At 37.2% G+C, this 24764-nt stretch overlaps 3 protein-coding genes across 3 annotated transcripts in view; 2 read left to right on the top strand and 1 right to left on the bottom strand.

The window, feature by feature from the left end:
* Positions 1–3248, bottom strand: part of Pgant2 (polypeptide N-acetylgalactosaminyltransferase 2) — an 87576-nt gene extending 84328 nt beyond the window's left edge. The window contains exon 1 of the mRNA XM_034970802.2: positions 3035–3248. Coding sequence (XP_034826693.1) covers positions 3035–3127 — 93 coding nt within the window. The 5' untranslated portion in view covers positions 3128–3248. The remainder of the gene's footprint in view (positions 1–3034) is intronic.
* Positions 1–24764, top strand: part of LOC117984389 (ATP-binding cassette sub-family G member 1-like) — a 300050-nt gene that overhangs the window by 124827 nt on the left and 150459 nt on the right. The gene's annotated exons all lie outside the window — the stretch shown is intronic.
* Positions 8201–24764, top strand: part of LOC117984450 (kinesin-like protein CG14535) — a 437285-nt gene continuing 420721 nt past the window's right edge. The window contains exon 1 of the mRNA XM_069500257.1: positions 8201–8355. The gene's annotated coding sequence lies outside the window, so the exon portion shown is untranslated. The remainder of the gene's footprint in view (positions 8356–24764) is intronic.

Here is a 24764-nt window from a genome sequence, read left to right as displayed (position 1 = left end):
AGGGGTGGAATTTCGAAAAATACTTTCTTAGTGGTCACCCACTTTTTACAAAGAGCACACCCTCCAAATTTCATGTCTCTAGGACCAGCAGCTTAGGTTGTGCGTTGATATAAGTATATAAGTCAGTCAGTCAGTCAGGACTTTGAATTTTACATAGATATAATATGTAGAATACAGATTACATATTATGACTTTGTTAATAATTAATTATTCACTAAGTCTGCAAATAAATCGGTTTATTTTGAATAGAAATTCAACATTATCTAATACTAACTTTCCATATCATTAGATGCGAATCAACTAGTAGGTATTTCAAGCTGCATTTTAGTTTGACATTAAACTAATTTTTTTGACTAACTTTCACTGGATAGAAACCATTTCTCTGAAACGCAGAATTATCTCATTTAGTTTTTCGTAGAAAAAAAACAAATCCATTATAATCCATATTATTAAGTAATGCTAGCTTAAGCTTGCGACTTCGTCCGCGTGGACTACACAAATTTCAAACCCCTTTTTCACCCCCTTAGGGGTTGAAATTTTAAAAATCCTTTATAAGCGGATGCCTACGTCATAATAGCTATCTGCATGCCAAATTTCAGCCCGATCCGTCCAGTAGTTTGAGCTGTGCGTTGATAGATCAGTCAGTCAGGCAGTCAGTCAGTCACCTTTTCTTTTTATATATTTAGATTAAGTAATATTGGAAGTACATATATGTAGTGTACTTACATATTATTGTCTGTCCCACTTTTCGACGGCCCTTCCGCTTAACCTATTTTAACAAAAGTTAGTACGGAGATACAGATTCCGGGGACGAACATAATTAATTATCTAGGTTAAAAGTAACCTAGGTACCTATGTACGACTGTATTGCGGAAAATCAAATAATTCCCACGGGATTTTAAAAACCGAAACCCACGGGGACAAACTCGCGGGTATCATTTAGTTATTACTCTACTTAGTTAAGCCCGTCAAGTGCCAACTGTAACTGTACTAAATTTCAACTCATTCGGATGAATGATACGCGAACGCATAGGTAACTAACGAACCAACTATTCATTCATTCATAAATAAATATTCATTCATTCTTGCATTCATTCAACTCAACATGAATTTTTATACATTAGTTATTTTAATCATAAAGGCCTAATCATCTTGGCCCTCGTATATCTATGTAAGGGCTAACCCTATAAATGCGTTGGTATAAAAAGGACATCCAATTAAGGATTAATTAATGTCATTTAATTCTTGTTAACTAGGAACCGTTAATTGTCTAATCACTACCCATATTATAAATGTGTAAGTGTGTTTGTTTGTTGGTTTATTGGTTTAAAATTATTTTAATATATGAATTTCTTTCAATATGTCTAATTTATTTAATAGCCTTTCACGAAATGGAAACCAACTTACAAAATGTATTCGATATCGTTTCTTTATAAATAACTAGATGATGCCCGCAACTTCGTTCGCGTGGATTTAGGTTTTTTAAAAATCCCGTGGGAACGCTTTGATTTTTCGTGATAATAAAAAGTAGCCTAAGTCACTCTCCAGGCTCCTGTAAGGCGATTGTCTAAAACCCGTTAATGCAGGTTTCCCGCAATCGAGGTGCAGTTTCTATTCTTAAAATACATTTTGGACAATGTGTCAAATACGTTTTTATTTCTTTATTATTTTAATTATAACCTATTTAATGATTTCCCTAAAGGAACATGAAAAATAAAATTCAAGGCAAAACACGTGGGCTTCAATTATAATTTCGACAGCTGCAAGTACTATACAACTCACTTTTTAGCGATTTTGAGTAACAATCATATTGAAAGTGAACAAAATATGCTCTTTTTGAGCTCACCCTTGTATCTAAAATAATATCGTTGCGGTTTTAGCCAGTGGAAAAAGTTGTAAGTCAGCATCCATTGAAGATGATAAAATGGTATATTTAGTTACACATACTTGCCTAAAGCAGCCATCAATAATAATATTAGTTAACTTAAATAAAACTGTGATGTAAGAAGATACCGTCTTGTTTTCGGCAAGTATTTTTTTTGAATTAAGCGAATTTTCATCGTAACTCAGGCAACTTCTTACAGTTTTTTTTACAGAATAAGGGAAATTTTAACACACAGTATTGAATTGTATGTCTAATAACAATGCCATTTTGTAAATTTTGTATTAACATAGTGTGTAAAATAATTTTAACATACAAAATATAATACAGAACTTAGAATAATAACATATAAACTATATGAAAGAGTAGATTTTACCTTGCTTACAAAACTTTTTAAGGTTGGATGGCGTTAAGGCTTAACAGAAATTCATAAGAATTTATTAGATCTTTGACGCGCTCTCCTGTAGGCTGTAAAGTTACGAAAAATGAGATACGATGTTTTTTCCTAGCAGGTGTCGATTTGATGCACGCAGGCACGTCATAAAATGTTTTGTTTGTTTTACCAAACTTTTTGTGATAAAAATATAAATTACTTAGTCACAAAAAGTGTATTATGTAGATCGACGTTACATTGTATGCACTCACACAAACACAATCTCACAATCTAACGTAGTTTCCCATGCTTGCTTGACTACAAACAAGCTTATCTATCTTTTGGTATTGACTGTAGGACTAGGTATACTTCTTCTTAATAATTTAAATTTTCTACCTAAGTAAACATTTAAAAAAATTGCGCAAAATTTATTCATTTGTTCTTTGTCCTAGTTATTAGGTTTATAGTTAGCCCTTTGACCTCACGTGGTAGTAATGCAGTCTAAGACGGAAACGGGCTTAACTGGAAGGTATACGTTAGGTTTTATTCAATCCGTATATTCTAATTGGTTTCTATGCGGCATCGTACCGAAACGCTAAAACGCGGTACAATTCTTTGTTATCCGCCTAAGTTTTCCTTATATTCCCTATTCTTTACATACAATACTGACATGACATGTATTGCTAAGGAATACAAGACAGGTCATAGTGCTGCAGCCTTCCCCGTCATGCGCAATGCAGCTCCAACAGCTGATTTCATAAACAAGCAGAAAAAGCTACCTTGTTCGGCGTAGACTCCGGCTGCATATAGTAGAATAGCACAAAAATCCACGCTCCACCCAAAAAGAACAAAATTTTCACGTTCCTACGCATTTTTGGCTTTTTTTGTGACACTCTGTAACACACGCGCGTTTTCGCGTCAATATTTTTACGTAAAAAATCGTTTTTCGCGGGCGCGCGGCCGCGCTATAGGCAGCGGCGTGCGGACTGGCAGAGTAGTGAGTACGGATTATAAAATGACGTTCTTGTCGGTCATGCGCGTATCGCCACTTCTAAAATAGAACGGCGTGCATTCGAGGGTTACAGCATTGTTTCAACCCTGATAATGGGGGTTTGATAGTGAAAGTGTTATTTTTAGTTGTATTGACATTATTTTATTGCCATAATTGTTTTGTCTAGGAATGCCTGTATTTATAAAATTCAAAGCCCTGACTGACTGACTGACTGACTGACTTACTTATTATATTAACGCAGAGCCTAAACCGCTGGCACCAGAGAAATGAAATTTGGAGGGTGTATTCTTTGTAAAGAGTAAGTACCTATCCACTAAGAAAAGATTTTTGAAATTCCACCCCCAAGTGGGTTTCAATAAGGGTTTGAAATTTATGTAGTCCACGCGGACGAAGTCGCGAGCATAATTAGCTAGTAGGTTAATAAAGCTTTGGAGCTTTTTTATACCTACTTTTTAGAACCTAATTTGAACTTACCTATTTCTTTAGTGATATCGTATCGTATAATATATCCTTGATATTTAACAAAAAAAAAACTTGTCAAATGCGAGTCGGACTCGCACACGAAGGGTTCCGTTCCAACACAACAAGAAATAAGACTTTTTTAATGTAACCACAAATTCACGGTTTTCGGATTTTCCCTTTAATTAAGTATAAGACACTACCTACCTGCCTTTCTGGATTTCAGGTCAACGGAAGGTACCTCATAGATTTTGATTGCCTTGACGTGTCTTGACAGACAGACAGACAGCAGCAGACAGGCATACTTACAGCACACAGACAGACAGACAGTGTGCGAACGAAGTAAACGGAGTGATAGGATCACGTTTTCGTTTACTTTGTTCTCGTCGATGTAGGTTCTTTAAAAGCCGTGGCAACTCCTTGATTTTCCGGGGAAAAAGTAGTGTGTCACTCTCCAGTCTTTAAATAGGTAGGTAGGTATAAATTCACTATCAACAGTTCCTCAAAACCCATAGCTCAGAAGTGCAGTACCTTGCTGCATCAGTATTGAAGAGTTGGGACTTGGAGTTCAATAATGGGGTCTACATAATATTATGTTTGGCATCTACAATATTATTTCATAATGCACAGTGGCTGAATACCTATGGCTAAGGAGTGCAGTACCCTAGCTGCATCATCAGGTTTGAAGAGTTGGAATGTTGAGCGTTGTAGTCTTAGCAGTGGAAGGTCCCAGGGTCGATTCCCGGCAGGGGAAATTACAAAGCCTCCTCCAAGAATTTTTTTCAGCATGCTTGGGTGCTCTTGGGTGTTCTCGTCTGACCAGTGAGATAACCCAACCCATACCTACTTAGTTGTCTTCCAACGTGGCTATTTAATTAACAGACATGCTGAATATCCATTATTGTGAGTCATTGTATACAGCGATTATAACGTAATGATAACCCGGCAACCTTAACGATAATAATTATTATAAACATAATATTTATAACATTATTATTATTTACCTACCATGCTATAATATATGGGTTGTTTATATCTATCATCGTACCCACATAGTTACATATATTATAGTAGGTAGATACTAGATATGCGTTGCCGGCTTTTGAGGAATTCCTTTGTGGAGTTGTGGATTTTTGCTTGCCAGGGCATGACTTCCAGGGGTTCCAGATTTTATCCGGACAAGTTAGCCCTTGACTGCGATCTCACCTGGACTGCCCCCCGATTGTGTACGCAAAACGTATTTATCGTTATCGTAATCGTCAAAAATCGTCGTCCTTTAATTTGTTGATTCGCTGTTTACATTTTTTCACAGCCAATCAAAAGGCAGAATTTGTTAACGATTACGATAACTATGAATACGTTTTTCTTACACAATTGGGGGGCTGATGGTAAATGATGACGCAGTCTGACGGAAGCGGGGTAACCTGGAAAGATTAAAGGGGTATGGGTTTAATAAATACTGCCATACCCCTTCCAGGTTAGCCCGCATCCATCTTAGATTACATCATCACTTACCACAAGGTGAGATTGCTGTCAAGGGCTAAAAAAAGAGTACAGCAGTTTTTATTAAACCCATACTGGCACTGCCAAGCCATCCAGATAATTTGTGTAGCAAATGAAATGAAATAAATTTATTTAAAAGGAATTTATTTATTGCAGGCACTGAAGCCTGTGCCACTAATGATAATAAAATATGTCATGACTCTACCACCGTCGGAAAGCAAATTCTACTGAGAAGAGCCGAGAAGAAACTCTACACCACGATTGTTATTATTTGGACTACATCATTAATTATTCTAACGTGGTATTTACCATCTATCTTCTCGAATCTTTACAGTTACAAGAAGGTCCCTCAAACATAATTCCTGGACTAAGTACCTACCTATAATTTTCAAAAAATTTTCAGTAGCACGCTAGAGATTTTTACCCGTGAAGAAAATGCTCTCTAGTGTGGTTTAGGTTTTATGGCTGTTATAGGTGGTTCTCAACTCGGCCCGTTTTTTTATGCATGTACACCGATTTTGTCGAGGTTTCTGGACCGATTTTCAATTTTTTTTCAATCAACAGATCAACAGAGATCAAATCAACACAGGAAGTTTCCATGGTGGTCCCATAAGAATTTCTGGATTCAACTCCTTAATCCTGATGCTGCAGGGTTACTGCCCGCCTATGTTTTCAAGATTCACAAAGTGTTCATAGCGAATTCATATTGTATTTGTAAGTACCTACGAACTACCAAGCAATGACTTCTCTTGCTTGGTATCCAAGCAAGAAGTCGTTGGACTTGGACTCCAAGTCCCACCTCCTCAAACCTGGTGATGATGCAGGGTACAGCACTTCTAAACTATAGTGAACCAGAACTACCTACGGATGGTGCAATCTCTCCAGACTTCATACATACATACACGTGTAGAAACAAAAATTATTTTGTGTTATTGTTTTTGGAAGTCAGTTTTTTTTTTTTTTTTTTTCACATAATATTTGTTTGACGGTAGCGCTGTCTAATGGAAGCTGGTATAACTATGGTAATATCTGTGGTAATAAGACGACAGTAGTACCTAGTGCCTACAGACGACTTCGTCGTCAATTTCCTGTTTCCCACGTTGCGCTTCAGCTGAATTATGCGAGATGGCGCTGTAATAAAAACACATACTTTTCTAAAAAGCGTACATAGCTTTCACGCTGGATGAATGAAGCCTGTATGATATTTTGAACGTTTGTTTGTTAATTTGATCGTAGATAGAAAAAACCCGGCTAAGTACGAGTCGGGCCTCGCTCTTTTAGGGTTCCGTACGTAATTGTAATGAACAACATATTCGACCGACATTATTTTCAGACCTAGACATAGGTAGCAACAAAACATGAAAAAAAAAACCCAAAAATTGTTTGTTTGTTTTGGTCACATCTTACAAACTATATAATGAATCGTTCTTTTCAGTATTTTTGTTTAAATTTACACTATATAGTGCTTAATACACAAAAATTTTGATATTTAAAGCTAGTTTAGTTTTTGACCCTTTAGTTTGAGTAAAAATGGTCTAAACCCCATTGGTCCTAATTCTTTATTTTTTAAGATTAAAAAAATAAAAAATATATTCGTACTTTACATAATGAGCCTTGACTGCTCTCATCTGGTGGTAGGTAAGTGACGATGCAGATTGCAGAGCTAAGTTAAAAGATTAAAGAAGTATGGCAGTACAGCTAAGAGGTTACGCATCCAGCTTATTTTTGTAAAGTTAACCTACCTAGTTACTTAGTTACCTTTGTTATTTCAGCACAGGGACAGTTTTGAATACTCAATGTTGCATCGCAAAATTAAAATGCGCCAATTAAGCTTTGAACAAAGACTGGCTAAAATCATCTGGCTGGCAATTCAATCCCATCGGTTTTTATATTAGTTAAAAAGTTAAATAGATTTTTGAGGGGGTGTAGACTGTAGACTCGCAGCTATACTGTACTAGCTTATGCTCGTGACTTCGTCCGCGTGGACTCCACAAATTTCAAACCCCTATTTCACCCCCTTAGGTGTTGAATTTTCAAAAATATTTTCTTAGCAGATGCCTACGTCATAATAGCTATCTATCTGCATGCCAAATTTCATGATCCGTACAGTAGTTTGAGCTGTGCGTTGATAGATTAGTCAGTCAGTCAGTGAGTCAGTCAACCAGTCGGTAACCTTTTCCTTTTATATATTTAGACTAGCTGATGCCCGCGACTTCGTCCGCGTGGATTTAGTTTTTTAAAATCCTGTGGGAACTCTTTAATTTTCCGGGATAAAAAGCCTTTTTCCTTCCCCGGGATGCAAGCTGTCTCTATATGGTACCAAATTTCGTCAAAATCGGTTGAACGGTTGAGCCGTGAAAAGTTAGCAGACAGACAGACAGATACACTTCCGCATTTATAATATTAGGCTGACACCTACGTCCTAGAATGAACCTACCTTCCTAGTTTGTAAACTTTATAGTTCCTGAGATTTCGTGATTAAACAGTGAGTGAGTTGTATTTCTCTTTCATATATGTATTTAGATATATGTATATAAGTATAATATATTTGGCGTGCTAGATATTGGAATTCGGCGCATAGCTAGTTTGCATCTTGGACTTGGAGAGGGATATGATGAGAATATTTTTGATTACAGAAAATTAAATCCAAGAATTTCTACGCGATTTAAGTAAACCTAAATCCACGAAAACACTCTAAAGTCTAAAGAATTATGAGACGATTTACTCTTGGGCCGTAAGATATTTTAGGCAATTAAAAGTGCAACTAGCAGTTTGTTAAAATTTAGTAGATGTTATTATAATATAGAGGTCCTAGCCTAAATTGGATTGGGACCAAAAAATGATGAAGTACATTCACTTTTTTATGTTTCCCTCTCATGTATAATCACCCTTAACCACATTTTCCCTCCAAACTCATTCACGATTCCTCCAGACTCAAAGTAGTCCAGCCTCCAGAGTTCGCGCGCGTTTCGTCGGGACCACACGTCCTGTACTTGGCATCCCTACACAACTTATTACGATAAATTGGAATTCTCGAACCGAACTGTGTTTTCAGTTTTCTATTATGTAGTGATTGGATTGGACTGGAGTGGACTGTGTTTGTAGTTTTACCGGATATTGGAGCCGGTAAGGATTATTTATTACTAAATTGTAAATAAAAGTTTTTGTTTTTGGAGTACAATTTTCAGTAAAAGCTACAACACCCAATTATGATGAAGCTTCTCTTATTTGATTATTATTATTACTAACTGAACAAAGAAATGGAGAATTGTAAATAAAAGTACTGGTTTTCTGACTACAGTTTTCAGTAAAAGCTGCGCCTAATTATGATTTTAACAATTTTTGTAAGTATGTTTATGTTAGTTTGTACTCGTAGTTTAATTAGTGTAATTGGCTTTATGGCCGTTCTAATTAAATAATAAATAAATAAATAATAATAATAATATGATGAAGCTTTTCTTGTTTGATTATTAGATATTACTAACTAAACAAAGAAATAGAAAATTGTAAATCCATTTTTTTTCTGACTTCAATATTATGCAGAAAGGCTGAAAATACCTAATTATGATGAAACTTTTCTTGTTTGATTATATTTTAATACTAATTGAACAACGAAATGGAAATTGTAAATAAGTTTTGTTTTCAAAGCAACTAATATTTTATTATTTACTTTAGCGTAGAAAAAGGAATATTTACATGTGGAAAAAACTTATCACTAAAAAAATATTTACAAAAAATATATTATCCAAATGGTCATTTATGGGCATTGTGCCCAATACACTGGTCCTATTACTTACCTCGCTGAATGGTAAGGCTTTAATCGTTGAGCGAAATAAGCACCATGCTCTTGGGTCACCAGACGCGTTGATAAATTTTTGGGACACGACGTTTATAAAAGCTTTCATGTCCGATGACCATAAAATAAATAAAAGTTTTGGTTTCGGAGTAAAATTTTTAGTAAAAGCTACAACACTAAAATTGTGATGAAACTTTTTTCGTTTAATTATTTTTATTTGTTACTAATTGAATAACGAAATGGAAATTGTAAGTAAAAGTATTGGTTTTTTGGCTAAGTAAATTTTTCAGTAAAAGCTTACCTACACCTAATTATGATGAAACTTTTCCATGATGATTCTCGTGTGATATATTACTACCTATTACCTAAGTACCTATATTAAATAAAGGTACCACCACCCACTACCATAGATATAATAAATGACAAGATAAATGGTCAAGCGAACAAAATTTTTCACGGTTTAGGAACCAAATAAATCAGCGCCACCTCTTAGATACTAATGAACGACCCGTTTGAAATCCAGACGTCACTGAGGTTGCATTGGTGCTAAAGCACCAATGAGTCGGTGCTATTTTGTACGGATAAAGATTGAAAATAAACTTTTCGACATTTAACATAATGATAGTGCCGTTAACGTGTATTCTCGCATGTGTGGGTTTGCAATGTCACTTTGAACTTTTTTCCCCAATTAATTTTTTTTGAAGTGCCGCTGAAGTAGTCTCTACGCACCCTCACAAAGGAATGTGAAAAACATATTATTTTCATCTCTACATTTATAAAAACATCAATTTGTCTGTCTGGCAGTCTAAAACTTGAAAATAATCACTATAATCCTATTAGAACTAAGATGGTAAATGATAATATCATGTTGTATACTAGCAATTGCCAGCGACTTCGTCCGTATAGTGTTTCTCTCAAATTGTGATTGCGAACACATGCCAATAGTAAGTGTGAGACATCGTCTACATTACCAAATACCTACTTCACAAGTGGGAGAATGCCTTTACCTCATTAAATGTTAAAACTTGCCTAATACTTTTTAATTTTGGTACCGTGCGCAATCGAAGCCCCGACCTCCGGTATAGGAGGCGGACATCTTAATCATTAGGCTGTCACGGCTGCATTCGTCGTCATCATCATTATCAACCGATGGACGTCCTCTGCTGGACATAGACTGACGGCCTCCCTGATGCAGTGGTAAACACTGTGGTCTAATTAATGGGAGGGCCCGGGTTCGCTTCCTGGCAGGGGTTTGGAATTTTATACGCTGTTCTAAATAACTATAAGCATATAATATTATACTATTCGGCTGTTCAGGCTTATGTTTATAATTTTGTGTTTGTATGTTTATTTTTGTGCACTAAGTTCTCTTGGGACGTATGCGTGTCTCTGGCACGCAGGTTGACTGTGGATATTTGGGCTTATAAACTAAGTAAAAAAGACCTGGTTCAATTAGAAAAAGAAGATGTTGTTCTGAATGTTATTTATGGCGATATAATATATTCTTTAAGCAATGAAATCTTGCTTCAAACTAGCACAACAAAAAATAGCTTGTCAAATATTAAACTAACTCACGTTTCGTTGGACGAATATGAATTTATGATTTCAAGAAAAATATATGTCCGCCTCCGTTTATTGCGTCAAATATGTCTTAGGTTCGTTACACAAATCGTATGCCACATTGCAACTATGAGCCTCATCCATGCTTCAAATCAAATTATACTCTATAACTTAGTTCACAATCAAGTGAAAGTGCCTGAATATGAAGGTTAAGTCAAAATTCCTTAAAGTTGGACTGTTTAATGCAGGCTCACTTGGAACTCGGCAGGATGAATTCCTAGTGGCAATGAGTGAAATCAAAGTAGATCTAATAGCTATCAATGAAACCTGGCTGAGGGAGGGGGAAGAAGGACTTGCTCCGCAGGTACCTGGCTACCGCCTTTTTCATACACCGAGGTCGCCAAATATAAAAGGGGGACGAGGAGGTGGAGTAGGATTCTATATAAAGAGGGGTTTAAGATTTAGTGTTTGTGAACATCCAAATCCTCATTCAGTTGAACAGATGTGGCTACGTTTAAAAGTGGGTCAAAAAATGATCGTGGTAGGGACAGCATATCGACCTCCATGGCAGGATGTTGAGATATTTATTGACTCTATCACCCAATCACTGACTCTATTCTCAAGCTATGACAATACAATACTCTTGGGAGATTTTAACATCAATCTACTAAATCCACTCGATAACAAAACTAAACTTTTTAATGACTTCCTAACCTATATAAACCTTAACCAAGTAGTCACAGAGCCAACTCATTTTACTGACCACAGTGAGACTTTGATAGATGTAGTTTGTACAGATGCCTCAACCCGAGATATAGAGGTGAAGCATGTACAAGAGTTAGGTAGCCATGCCATAATCACGCTCATATTAAACCTAAAGAAGGCTAAAATAGTTCCCCGGTGGATTACCATCAGATCACTAAAAGATATTATTGCAGAAGACTTTAATGCAGACCTTAATAGAGTTCCATGGGAAACTATTAACCGTTTGAAAAATGTTGCAGATATGACGTTGGTATTTAATAGTTACATTTTAACTTTATTTGACATGCACGCTCCAACAAAAAAGATAAAGGTAAAAGAACAATCATGCCCCTGGATAACTTACACTATTAAGAAAATGATTAAGCTGCGTAATCAAAGTCATTCTCGATATAAAGCATCAAAAAATGAGTCACATAAAGAGTACTACAAGAATGTTAAAAAGATTGTGTGTGAGGCAATGGAAGCAGAAAAAAGTGCCTATTTTAAATTTTATATAAATCAATGTATTAATAAGCCTATGTTGTTATGGAAGAATCTAAAAAAGAATGTAGGGATGAATAAAAAACAAGAGTATGAAATACCAACAGGCTTATGTGACCCGGAGAAAATAAATAATCATTTTTTGAACATACCATATAGAGAGAGGCCTTCACTTTCTTATCTTACATACTATGAATTCAACAGGTTTGGTCCTAATATTTTTAACCTGAAACCAGTAACTGAAGCAGAAGTTATAAAAATAATCAAAGGATTAAAATCAAACGCACTAGGCCTAGACGAAATCTCGTTACAGATGTTGCATTGGACACTTCCACAGAGTTTAAGTACTATAACAGCTATTATAAATAAATCTATAACAACCAGCACATTCCCAAATGCATGGAAAACTGCAATAGTCAAACCCCTTCCAAAAGTAAATAATCCAACCAGTATGAAAGATCTTAGGCCTATCAGTATCTTGCCATGTATATCTAAGATCTTAGAAAAACTTGTATGTGCCCAAATGACAGCGTTTGTAGAGGAAAACAAAATATTACCAGCTCACCAATCAGGATTTCGGAAATGCCACAGTACAGCGACTGCAATGATGGATGTAATTGATAACATCCTGACAGCACAAGATCAGGGTATGGGAACCATCCTGGTGCTGCTTGATTTCTCTCGTGCGTTTGACTCAATCGATACCACACTATTACTTTCAAAGCTGTCATATTATGGATTTGGAATGTCGACCTTAAAGTGGTTCAATAGCTTCCTCAGTGGCCGGGCCCAATCTGTGCATATAATTAAAAGTGATGGTACTAAACTGATTTCGTCAACATCTCCGGTACTTCGAGGTGTACCTCAAGGATCCGCGCTCAGTCCATTGCTTTTTGCTATTTATACAGCAGATATAGTTCACTGTTTTTCCAACTGCAAATACCATCTATATGCTGACGACGTGCAACTATATCTCTCTTTCAAACCACAAGACGCAGCAGACGCAGAATTTAAAATCAATGAAGATTTAAATAGAGTATCTAACTGGTCAGAGAAAAACTCATTATTATTGAATCCTCTCAAGTCTAAGTACATGATACTAGGAACAAATAAGATGACAAAAACAATTGAGTCTCTGGGTACACAAGTCAGAATAGGAAATACTAGTGTAGAAAAAGTAACTGAGGCAAGAAATTTGGGAGTAATCTTTGATTCAAACTTGCACTTTGAATCACATATTTCGAATACAGTCAAAAACTGCTTCTACAGATTAAAAGTGCTTTACAAGATAAGATCTTACCTTAGCGTAGAAGTCAGAATACGAATATGTGATTCACTTATTTTGTCAAAGTTAAACTACGCAGACACAGCATATGGACCATGTTTGCTTGGAAGAACCAAAAAGCTAATACAGAGAGTCCAAAATGCCTGTGCTCGGTTCTGTTTCCCCATTGCTCCTCGCTCACATATTAGTCCTTACCTCAACAAAGCAAACCTCTTAAATATGTCAGCTAGAAGGAATCTGCACTTGGCTACTATGTTATTTGGGGTGATCTCCACTGGAAAACCAGAATATCTTTTCACACAGATTAAATGGGCAAGACAGCAGAGCAGGTTTACGCCAAGAGGTTCAGCGTGTCAAATGGCCGTGCCAAGGCATAGAACAGCAGCATTCCGAGGGAGTTTCAGGCTTGCTTTTTCCAGGATCTGGAACATTATCCCACCTCCAGTACAGCACCTTAAGTCAGTATTTGCTTTCAAGTCTAAGCTCAAAAAGATACTCTTAGAAAAGCAAAAGACTTTGGAAGCACTTGCTTGAGTTCTTGAGGTATCGATCATCCACCATTCCAGTATCTTGGAAGCGGCCTAAATAATTAGCACTGGGAGGTTTCTAGAGACTACCCAAGAATCTAACCCTCGCACACCGTGGGGGACTCGTCATAAGCCTTGTTTTTTGAATAAAAAGTCAGTTAGTTTACTAAGTAAGTATTAGTTACTATGCCAGACCACCGACCGAGAAAAATACTCAGTTTCAGACAATTTTTCGCCCATCCATAGATATTAGTATGTCAATTTAACGCCGAGGGGTCAATCGCACAGATAAATTATGAAACCCGGACCGGTCCGGGACGTCGAGCGGAATTTTTCAGGGGATGCCTGAAAAACAGCGCTGAGGTAGTGTACCCACATACACTACTACAGCATTACGCTGAGGCAATTCCCTTTTTTGGGACAGCTATGCGCCACAGACACGCATTCGGGTTTATGTCAGACATTTATTTTATTTTATTTTAGATTAATTTTACTGTAATTCCATGCAATTCGGCTGGGAAAATCGCCGCCTCTATACACGTACAGTCGTACACTATCTATAGGAGCTAAGTAAGTGCGATTGTTTTCTCGGTTGAAATGCATGGAAAGCCGTACGTATTAGTTAAGTATTTGTGATCTTTTTGTCTTCATGCTCTGTTTTTTGTTGTGTTTTTTTTTGTTTTGTTTATGTACGTTTGTCTGGTGTTGTTCTGTTTTGTACTGTGCGCTATGGTCCCAAATAAAAGGTTATTTATTTATTTATTTATAATTTCTCAATTTCTGATCTGGTTTGGTGGGAGGCTTCGGCCGTGGCTAGTTACCACCTTACCGGCAAAGCTGTGCTGCCAAGTGATTTAGCGTTCCGGTACGATGCCGTGTAGAAACCAAAGGGGTGCCTATCAGTTTATTAAAAACTGCCATACCCCTTCCAGGTTAGCCCGCTTCCATCTTAGACTGCATCATCACTCACCACCATGTGAGATTGCAGTCAAGGGCTAACTTGTATCTGAATAAAATAAAAAATAGGTCTCTTGTGGAGACTTCCACTCTTTAGGGAGGTTATAGCATAATATTAATCTGAAATACGGTTCACTAATTCTTTCTTGACTATCGGAAGCAATTAGAGTAGAAATAAAATGAAATCTCCATTCGTTTTATTATTACATTGAAATTAGCTGTGTGACACACAGACGTGGTTTAGTTGTAAAGTCGAGACCCCTCATAAACTGTGTGCATTAGGGACGGTAGGGCTGCCTCTAAAACGAAATATAATCAGTTTAAGTCCCGCAAATTGCTATTGCGCTGGAACCATGTCTTATTAATATCGAGATGACGTGATTATTAAAAAAAAATCCCCTTTCCTCTTAGGAGTAGGTACGACAATAGTGCAACGGGCGGGGTTTGAACCGTCGCGCGTCGACCCAGTTAAGCTATTGAGGCTCTAAATTTTGACGTCAGTAAAAATATACCATCAGCTCGAAACTTCAGTCTAGTGCTGGCGTCACTAAAATGGCGGTCACGCGCATTAGCAACTTGCGGGACTTATACCAGTAAGTATTAGTATCACTATGATCATCACCATATCACTCATCATTATCAGCCCATCGCCGGCTCACTGAGCACGGATCTCCTCTCAGAATTAGGGGTTCGTCTATAGTCCACCACGCTGGACAAGTGCGGATTGGCAGACTTCACACACCTTTGAGAACACTATGGAGAACTCTCAGGTATGCAGGTTTCCTTACGATGTTTTCCTTCACCGGCAAGTGATATTTAATCACTTAAAACGCACTCCGTAATGACGACAACCTCCCTAGCGAAGTGGTTGTGCTTTGGTCTTATTAGTGGGAGGTCTCGGGTTCGATTCCTGGCAGGCAGTGGCGTGCAAAGTATATAAGCTCAAAAGCTCAGCATACCCTGGCTTACTCTGGTAAAGCTCTGGCATTTTGAATCTACAAATGATTGGAATCTTTTTTAAAAATAATTGAAAATTCATTAAATAGCTCGCCGCGCCTTGCAATAAAATCATAGCACTATCACAGTCACGAACCACGGCCGCGGTAGGTGTAAGCTTAGCCCATTAGCCAATGAACCTTGAGTGAACGCCATCTATCGGTACTATCAGTCCTCTCCCATGACTCGGACGACGAGACGCGTCATCAGAGGCAAAATCCAGTTGTGCTTTTACTCACACATCCACGCTTACACGTATAGTAATATTACGCAACTCTAAGGTCTAGATGTGTGAAACATTTCTCCTAGAATTTGTTAATGTGTGCGTCAAATGACCCCTTTTTGACGGGCGAAATAAGCACGACTTCTGTCCAATCACAAGAGAGTTCAATACCGCGCGGAGTTTAAATTCGTAAGTACATGTAAGCATTTGAGTTTTTAATCTAGTACAATCAAAATAAGTAGCTATATTTATTATAATTCTATACTTTTTCAATTTAATTAATTTATTGATATTATTTTCCATAAATTTGAGTATGGTTTAGATTCTAAGATAAAGCTTGCCAGTTTATGTTTCGAACGTAAATTCAAATAAATAAACCAAAACTCGTACTATTTAAAAGAATAAAAGATTTAAAAGCATTATGCCTTTTATTGATAATTGCAATCGTTCTTTAAAAATTAAATACTATTTCTTGCAAAATAAATAATAGCTTTTATGAATAATTCAACTTTTAAGGAGATTTTTGGTATATTTTGGCATAAAAATCTCTTATTACTCCATCTTGTTTGTTTCTAATCGTTCAATGTGCAGTGTTTTGTTTTTTTTTGGTGAAAAATGGAGTTTTTGTGGATATAACTACGTGAAGTAAATAAAATCCAGTTAGTTTTGTGATTTTAAAAGTGTGTATAAAGGTTAATTTATAGAATACTTATTACTTATTTGGAAAATGGAAGTTTATTCATGTGAAGTTTGTGATGGCGCTGTGTGTTTACAAAAGGTACTTAGACAAAACTTTGTTTCTTTTCCCTGTAACGTAAAATTAGATATTATTCGCAAAGGAATACTTCACACACCTTTAAGAACATTATAGAGAACTCTCAGGCATGCAGGTTTCCTCACGATGTTTTCCTTCACCGTTAAAGCGAGTGATATTTAATTACTTAAAACGCACATAACTCCGAAAAGTAAGAGGTGCGTGCCCGGGATCGAACCCTCGACCTCCGATTAGAAGGCGGACGTCATAACCACTAGGCTATCACGGCTGAAAGTAGTATGTATCATCAATAAATTTATTTATTTAAAAAAAAAAAAAAATTAATTTTTTTTTTTAATTTTTTTTTTTGCGATGCTTTCCCCATGCATACCCGGGGCTCCGGGCCTGTGCACGCCCCTGCTGGCAGGGGTTTGGAATTTTATAATTTTTAGAAGCCTAACGGGCCAGACCAGAGGATATTTAGAAATTATAATATTTCAAATCCCTGCCAGGAATCGAACCTAGGACCACCCACTAATAAGACCACAGTGCTTACCACTGCGCCAGGGAGGTCGTCAAGGAGCATTTTTGATGACCCTATACTGAAGCGGTCACAAAATAATTCGGTGACATGTCATTGACAGCAGTAACAAGTACCTACGTGAGGAACGGAACATTGTAGGAGTTAATTTTGTATTTTAATTAATTTTAATAATTTCTGTTGTATATTTTAATCAAAGTGAAACCATTTTAATCATTTCTGTTTATAACATAAATGTTGTAAGCTCCTGGCAACGTCGATTTAATTAATCATGTTGATTAAATATGAAATTGTGTGATGATATTACAAAGCTTAAAAAAAACAGTCAAGTGTGAGTTGGACTCGCGCACGAATGGTTCAGTGCCATTACACAAGAAAAACACTTAAAAAAAAAAATTGTATGTCGGCTATTGTGAAATTTTAATTATTTGTTGTTATAGCGGCAAAGTAGGAAAGGAATACATATTCTGTTAAAATTATTACAGCTCACGAGATACAGTCCGCTGACAGACAGACGGACGGACGGATGGAGAGCGGAGGCGTAGTTATAGGGTCCCGTTGGCACCCTTCGGGTACGGAACCCTAAAAAGCGCTGATCAACCAATAAGGTGCGTAGCTCTTCGCAAAAAACAGCTAGAAAAAAATATGTTGGAAAAATCAAAGCAGTCATTAACCGCGTACCGACTAGACAACCCCCTCCTGTTTTGCAAGTCGGTTAAAAATTAAGCGTAGGTATGTTCGAATTTCCTAACCGATTATAGAGAGGATCTTTTCTGAAAGGTTCCTCTATAATCTATATGTAATATTATGTACGGGATCAGTCGGCTAGTTTGAAAAAATCAACATTATGGCTAATAAGATTCTCAAATCGATCAATTACAGCTGATTTTTCAATCGCCAAATAAACTTAATTTTGAAAGTTTTAAAAAATAAATTGAGAAAACCTCAAATTACTTTAAAAAAAATCGGCCCTAATGTACAAAAAATATTTTTGTTTACTTATTTTTATCTAACTCTTACTCCAGAATAGGTAGGTACTATGTAGCCACCCTCTCCCTCCGGCCATCACATCCACTCGCCCTCATAAATAAATAAAACAACCCTTGGATTGTGCAATACCCGTGCAGTACCGGCGAATTCTTCGCATTCGGCACTTATCTAAATATTGAAGGTCGTGTGACAAATAGCATCACGATACAATGTTAAGCTCATGGTATTTGCTATATTCATATATACTTCTATATAATTATACAAATAAATAAAATTGAAGTGTCTGTCTGTAATTTCGAAAACACTACCTCATTACTTAGCTACTATTTTATTTATTAGAATGTATAGATATAGACTAGTGTAGATTCTAGCTCCATAAGCTACCGCCATACAAAATATCACAATATCATTTTGTTCACCTACATCTCTAATTCATTTGCCAGGACCACATTTTTCACTACCCCGTACTTATATTAGAGCGACTAAACAATATCAAATCTTTTTCTGTGGCGTTTTTAATCTGGATAATACATTTTAGAAAGCATGTCGTTTTTACGGACTTTTTTTTAAAATTTATACTCCCTTAGAGCTAGCGCGCACCACGGTGCAGTGAGTTGCGTTTTAAAATCTCCAAATTTAAAGTTTTATATATCAAAATCCTGTGCGAAATTAATTCCGCAGTGCGCGCACTTCTATGTAGTTCTATAGTTTACAGATTTTGCGGGAAAAAACACGGAAATTTTCCGTGCTGCGCGCTAGCACTTAAGTACTGTTTTCCCGACTAATATTATAAAGGCGAAAGTTTGTATGTGTGTGTGTGTGTATGTTTGTTACTCCTTCACGCAAAAACTACTAGACGGATTTGGCTAAAATTTGGAATGGAGATAGATTATACCCTGGATTAACACATAGGTTACTTTTGATCCCGGAAAATAAAAGAGTTCCCGCGGGATTTTGAAAAACGTAAATCCACGCGGACGAAGTCGCGGGCATCGGCTAGTTGCTTATAATGGAAATGTATGGATGCGCGTGGCCGCCATTTAAGTGATGTCAGCACTAGACTTTAGTTTCGAGTTGATGGTATATTTTTTTTCGGCTGACGTCAAAATGACGACATTTTGATGTTAATGAGACATGGTTCCAGTGCAATAGCAATCTAAACTGCACGGTCGCCCCGTCGCGCGTCGCAATGAGCTGGCGGTGATTGAAATTGTCACGCAATATTAATTACGACGCTAATTGGACAGTGCTCGCCTCGTCTGCTGACCAATTTGCGGTTACGACCTTTTACATTAACAATTTTTTTTAAATAATTTCTGGGAAAATAAGTTCTAACTTTTTATTTATACCTAACTATAGAAAATGTCCACGCGACGCGACGTGTTCGGCGATTCAAGTTTTTTTTTTAATACGGTGGGAGTGTTCTGATTTTCCGGGATAAAAAATAGCCTATAGCTCTTCAGTTCTTTATTGATGCTTCATTGAGTAATGTTTAAATAATTTTTCGTAAAAAACCTCCAATGGATTAAAAATAAATGTCAATTGAGCTCCGTTGCAATTCAGGCACTGAGTTAGCACATCACCCCGCCGCCGCCGCTCGCTGGTGTTAACTTGCAATTTTGCCTGTAGGTTTTCTTTTGTACTATAACGGAAAGGCTTTTCAGAAATTCTATTCGAACGAAGCCAGGGCGGATCAACTAGTTTTATTATAATCCTGCGGCAGGTATATAGATATAAACTGATTTTACAGAGTAGGTAAAGACCCCACACATTTCGAAGTACTTTGAAACACAACTCGAAATGCACGCTTGAGATATTTTACTATCCAGTGAGAAAGAGCCGATTCGTAGGGATGTTAAAGCGATTCGTTTCAGTGGTCAACAGGGCTGTCACTGCTGGTGTGAAGAAACGCCAAATACCTATAAGTCCCGCAAATTGCTAATGCGCGTGGCCGCCATTTTAGTGACGTCAGCACTAGACTGAAGTTTTGAGCTGATGGTATATTTTTATTTCGGCTGACGTCAAAATGACGTCATTTTGATGTTAATGAGACATGGTTCCAGCGCAATAGCAATTTGCGGGGCTTATAACCATTACCTAGTTTCTTTTATTCACATGGAAGTTAACCTTTGACTGCAATCTCACCTGGTGGTAAGTGATGATGCAGTCTAAGATGGAAGCGGGCTAACCTGGAAGGGGTAAGGCAGTTTTTAACCGACTTCAAAAAAAGGAGTTCAGTTCTCAATTCGTCGGAATCTTTTTTTTTAAATGTAAGTACATACATTATTTTTTAATTTTTAGTGTTTGTGTATTGAAGTCGGTTTTTATTTTTTTTGTAATTTTTTTATTAAACCCATACCCCTTTGGTTTCTACACGGCATCGTACTGGAACGCTGAATCGCTTGGGGGCACGTCTTTGCCGGTAGGGTGGTAACTAGGCCAAAGGTATAATATTTTCTAAATTTCTGGTCTGGTCTGGTGGGAGGCCCTTGACTGCAATTTCACCTGATGGTAAGTGATGATGCTGTCTAAGATGGAAGCAAGCTAACCTGGAAGGGGTATGGTCGTAAAAAGCTTAAAATCAGAGAGCATTCATTCCTTCTCTAGTATTCCGTATCTAGTATAATAATTTAGTACCTATTACTCGTATTAATCCAAATTTCATGATTCTATATTTCATGAGTCTACGGGAAAAACCATATAGGTTTTCTTGACAGACACGACGGACAGACGGGCTGACACATAACGAAGTGATCCTATAAGTGTTCCTCTTTCCCTTTTGAGGTATGGAACCCTAAAAACTGTACAATAGCCAGCCTTTTTTTTTTTAAAGAATATTAGACGTGTTAAATGACTAATATTCCCCTTTCCTCTCCAACTAAGCGTCAGGCTTGTGCTAGGAGTAGGTACGACAATAGTGCAACGGGCGGGGTTTGAACCGTCGACCTTTCGGTTTTCAGTCCACTCCTTTACCGGTTGAGCTATTGAGGTTTTTCACATCTGTCACGGCTGAGGCGTGTCGTATGTGAAGGGTCCCTCACGTCGCGAGACCAGACTATACCTACTTGCGAGACGCCACTTGCTCCTTGCCTCTTGCAGAGTTAATTAGCTCTGTTATGTTGTACGTCTTGCGAGGAAATGCGTTACGTATCATTTCTACGTATCGCTAAGAAGCCTTTTATTATTATAATGTTGGTCATCCCTATTCACATCTGTCACGGCTGAGGCGTGTCGTATGTGAAGGGTCACTCACGTCGCGAGACCAGACTACTTGCGAGACGCCACTTGCTCCTTGCCTCTTGCAGAGTTAATTAGCCGTGTTGATATACGTCTTGTGCGACAAAATACGTTTCGTATCATAAAAATGTCACCTGCATTTTAATTTAAAAAAAATCTTGTTGTCATTCCACGCGGGCATGAGTTGTATGGTAGGTAATTAGATAAGGCTAGTTTTATTAAAAAATATTCAAGGTTGTGCAAAAAAAGTTTTATGAAATTTTTAGGCTCGTAACGTCTCAAGACATGAATGAGCTTTTGGTCACCTGAAACCTCTTTGGATCCCAGTCATCAAACCAAAGTAGCGATTAATGACTTCACAAGGCGTAAACAACAAATATTTTTCAATTTTTTTTTAAATGTTTTCCAGCAGAAATTGCTCTATTTACATGTTAAAAATTGTAAAATATAACGTCCTTGTAACGTCATTAATCGCTTTCCGTTCAGCGTGACGTTAATAAATATTTAATTTTCTTAAAAATAATTAAAAATTAACATACTTAATTAATAATGAATTCTAGCCCCATAAACTACAGCTATGCGAAAAAAAACACATCATTTTTCTACTACAACCCAAGACCCTATTTTGTTTTTCCTACGAGAAGAGAAAAATTACTGTACGAAAAAATAATTTACTGAAAAGATGTCTTGCATAATAAATGCATTGCACGTAACATTAACATAAATGTAACATTTTTCCTAAATCAAAAAGTACAAAAAGCTTTGTTTAAGCAGTGTGAAAGCATTTCGTATTTAAATCGTTAGGTCATGCGAATCGGTCTTTACCATTCGTCAAAGTAATGCGTTGCCATTTGTAAAAATAACCTCGCTTCCGCTATAACAAAGTTAACAACCGGTAAACACAAGGAAGTATGACGTTTACAGCCACAATATATTATAACAAGGATATAGATTACATTATAGGTACACGTATTACCAACTTGAAGCTTCGATATTATGTAAACTGTTAAACTGTTATTTTTTTTAAACGCATGTTAATAGTCCCATTACGTACCCCAGTAGGGTCTTCCACGAATCAGAAAGTTTCAATAGAATATATTTTAATGTACTCGTATATAACGGGTACATACCACGATTAATTTTTGTTCCTATTTGTCGATATTTCAACCCAATTGCACGGGTCGTGGTCACGACGAGACTATGCGGTGCTGCGAGAGATGAAGTTCGAGCTGTCAAGGGCAGTAAAGGCAGCAAGGGGCAGAAAAAGGGTAGTTTGCTACTGCCCTTGACAGTTCGAACTTCATCTCCCGTGGCACCGGAGTCTCTTCGTGACCACGACCCGTGTAATTGGGTTGAAATATCGACAAATAAAAACAAAAATTAATCGTGGTATGGTACATACCACGATTGGCGTTACATACATTAAAATATGTCGTTAAAGCACGTAATAAGCTTAAAATCATTAGATACCAAATAGTTCTTAAACCAGTTGGATAGACCATAATCAGACTGCAGTCTAAAGTGTTTATGATAATTCACAATCATAAAGTTCCTACTTGTGTGGTAAATTCAATTAAGACTTATCGAAGCGCAATACCTGATCCCAGAATTTTGAAGTGAACTGACATATAGTTCAAACTACGACATGTAACAGATACTGTTTCCTGGTTTCTCTTGAAACTGCGTCAAGAAACTATATTTTGCATGAAGCACTAAATAATGGATATTTAGTTATATTTTGTGCCGATTCTAAGCGCCACAGCGATCGTACCGGGAAATAAAATTGACTCTTCGTGCCAAGGTCTTCTTATTCTTCTTATTTTGTTTTATCACTTTTAGTAGCGCCACACCAGCACAATGCACTTCGCCAATGTGACGTAGAATGAAACAGATTCATAGAGGGGACAGTTTTAAAAAAGGCAGGCGACACTACAAGTTTCATGATTACATTTTCACAAGGTCTTCGTGATGACTGTATATTGACAGATGTCTCATCACTAAGAATATATATATTTTCGTTCAGTGAAGAAGGGGCGGTCAGCTAGTAAGATTATTTTATTTCCGGAAATCAAAGAATTTTTACGGGATTATTAAAAAGGCCTAAATGCCCACGGACAAAAGGTAAATAAGTAGGTAGGTTTCGCAGAAATACAAATGTTTTAGCAATGGAAAAGGTATGAAACTATAGGACTATAATCAAAATTATACAAAGCAGTCGGTCAGCTGGAAAAGAATCCTGAAAGCGGACTGTACATTCTTTGTTTTGCAGTAATTTTCTTAATTATTATATTGTTAGCAGCAGTGCTTTTCTTTCAGCAAGTTTTGTTTGTTTTACAAAATTCGTGATATTAAAAGTGAGCCTTACGAAAATAAAAGGACCACAGCTGTACCAAAAGTGACTTTTGTAAAAACACATCGTCATCATCATGATCAACCCATAGCTGGCTCACTACAGAGCACGGATCTCCACTCAGAGTGAGAAGGGTTTTGGCCATAGTCTACCACGCTGGTTAAGTGCGGATTGGTAGACTTCTAACACCTTTGAGAACATTATGGAGATCTCTCTCAGCATGCAGGTTTCCTTACGATGTTTTCCGTAACCGTTAAAGCAAGTGATGTTTAATTACTTAAAACGCACATAACTCCGAAAAGTTAGAGGTGCGTGCTCGAGATCGAACCCTCGACCTCCGATTAGAAGGCGGACGTCGTAACCAATAGGCTATTGCAGCTTTTTTTAAGAACACAAGTGTACCACAATTAAAATTATGTAAAGCAGTAGGTCAGTTGGAAAATCTTTTATACAAAACTACGCATAAGGGCGCACTTCGCACCCTTTGTTTTAATAATATGCTGTGCTAAGGACTTTTGTTAGCATGTTTTACAAAAAAATATCCTACGAAATATGGAGGACCATTCTCGTACTTATTGCTAATGCACTAAGGTTCCTTTGTGCTTATGAACGCAATATATTATATACATACTGCGTACACTAAACACTACAGACTACAGCGTTCTAAACAAGCCAGCAATATTTTCATAGAAATAGATTTCTGCGTAAGAACAAATTATAGTTTCAGTACTGTACGAACAGTCGGTAAACTGAACTATTGAATACTAACTAATAATACGTTAAGAAGCGACTGACTGTCCACCGCCAATTTCGTCGCCCGCAACGTACATTACGCCGCCAAAAGTGATGAAGATCGATCCTTAGAAAAAGCTCTGTCTCGGTTGTTGAGACCGACAAAGCGTCTGGTCGGTATGAGTGACAGAGACAACGCTCTACAAAGATGAAATGTCATTCTAAAGGCCGTTGTTCATCACTTTCGGCCGCGTACTGTAATAGCACGGCTACTGGCACTGCTGCGCTGGCGCCAATCGTTTCTCACCTTGTTGTACTGCGAGCGAGAAGCACTGATGTCGC

This window comes from Maniola hyperantus, chromosome 8 (genome assembly GCF_902806685.2).
Source record: "Maniola hyperantus chromosome 8, iAphHyp1.2, whole genome shotgun sequence".
In the NCBI taxonomy this organism is placed as follows: Eukaryota; Metazoa; Arthropoda; class Insecta; order Lepidoptera; family Nymphalidae; genus Maniola; species Maniola hyperantus.
The sequence above is the reverse complement of the archived record's forward strand: the minus strand, read 5'-3'. Positions and strand labels throughout refer to the sequence as shown.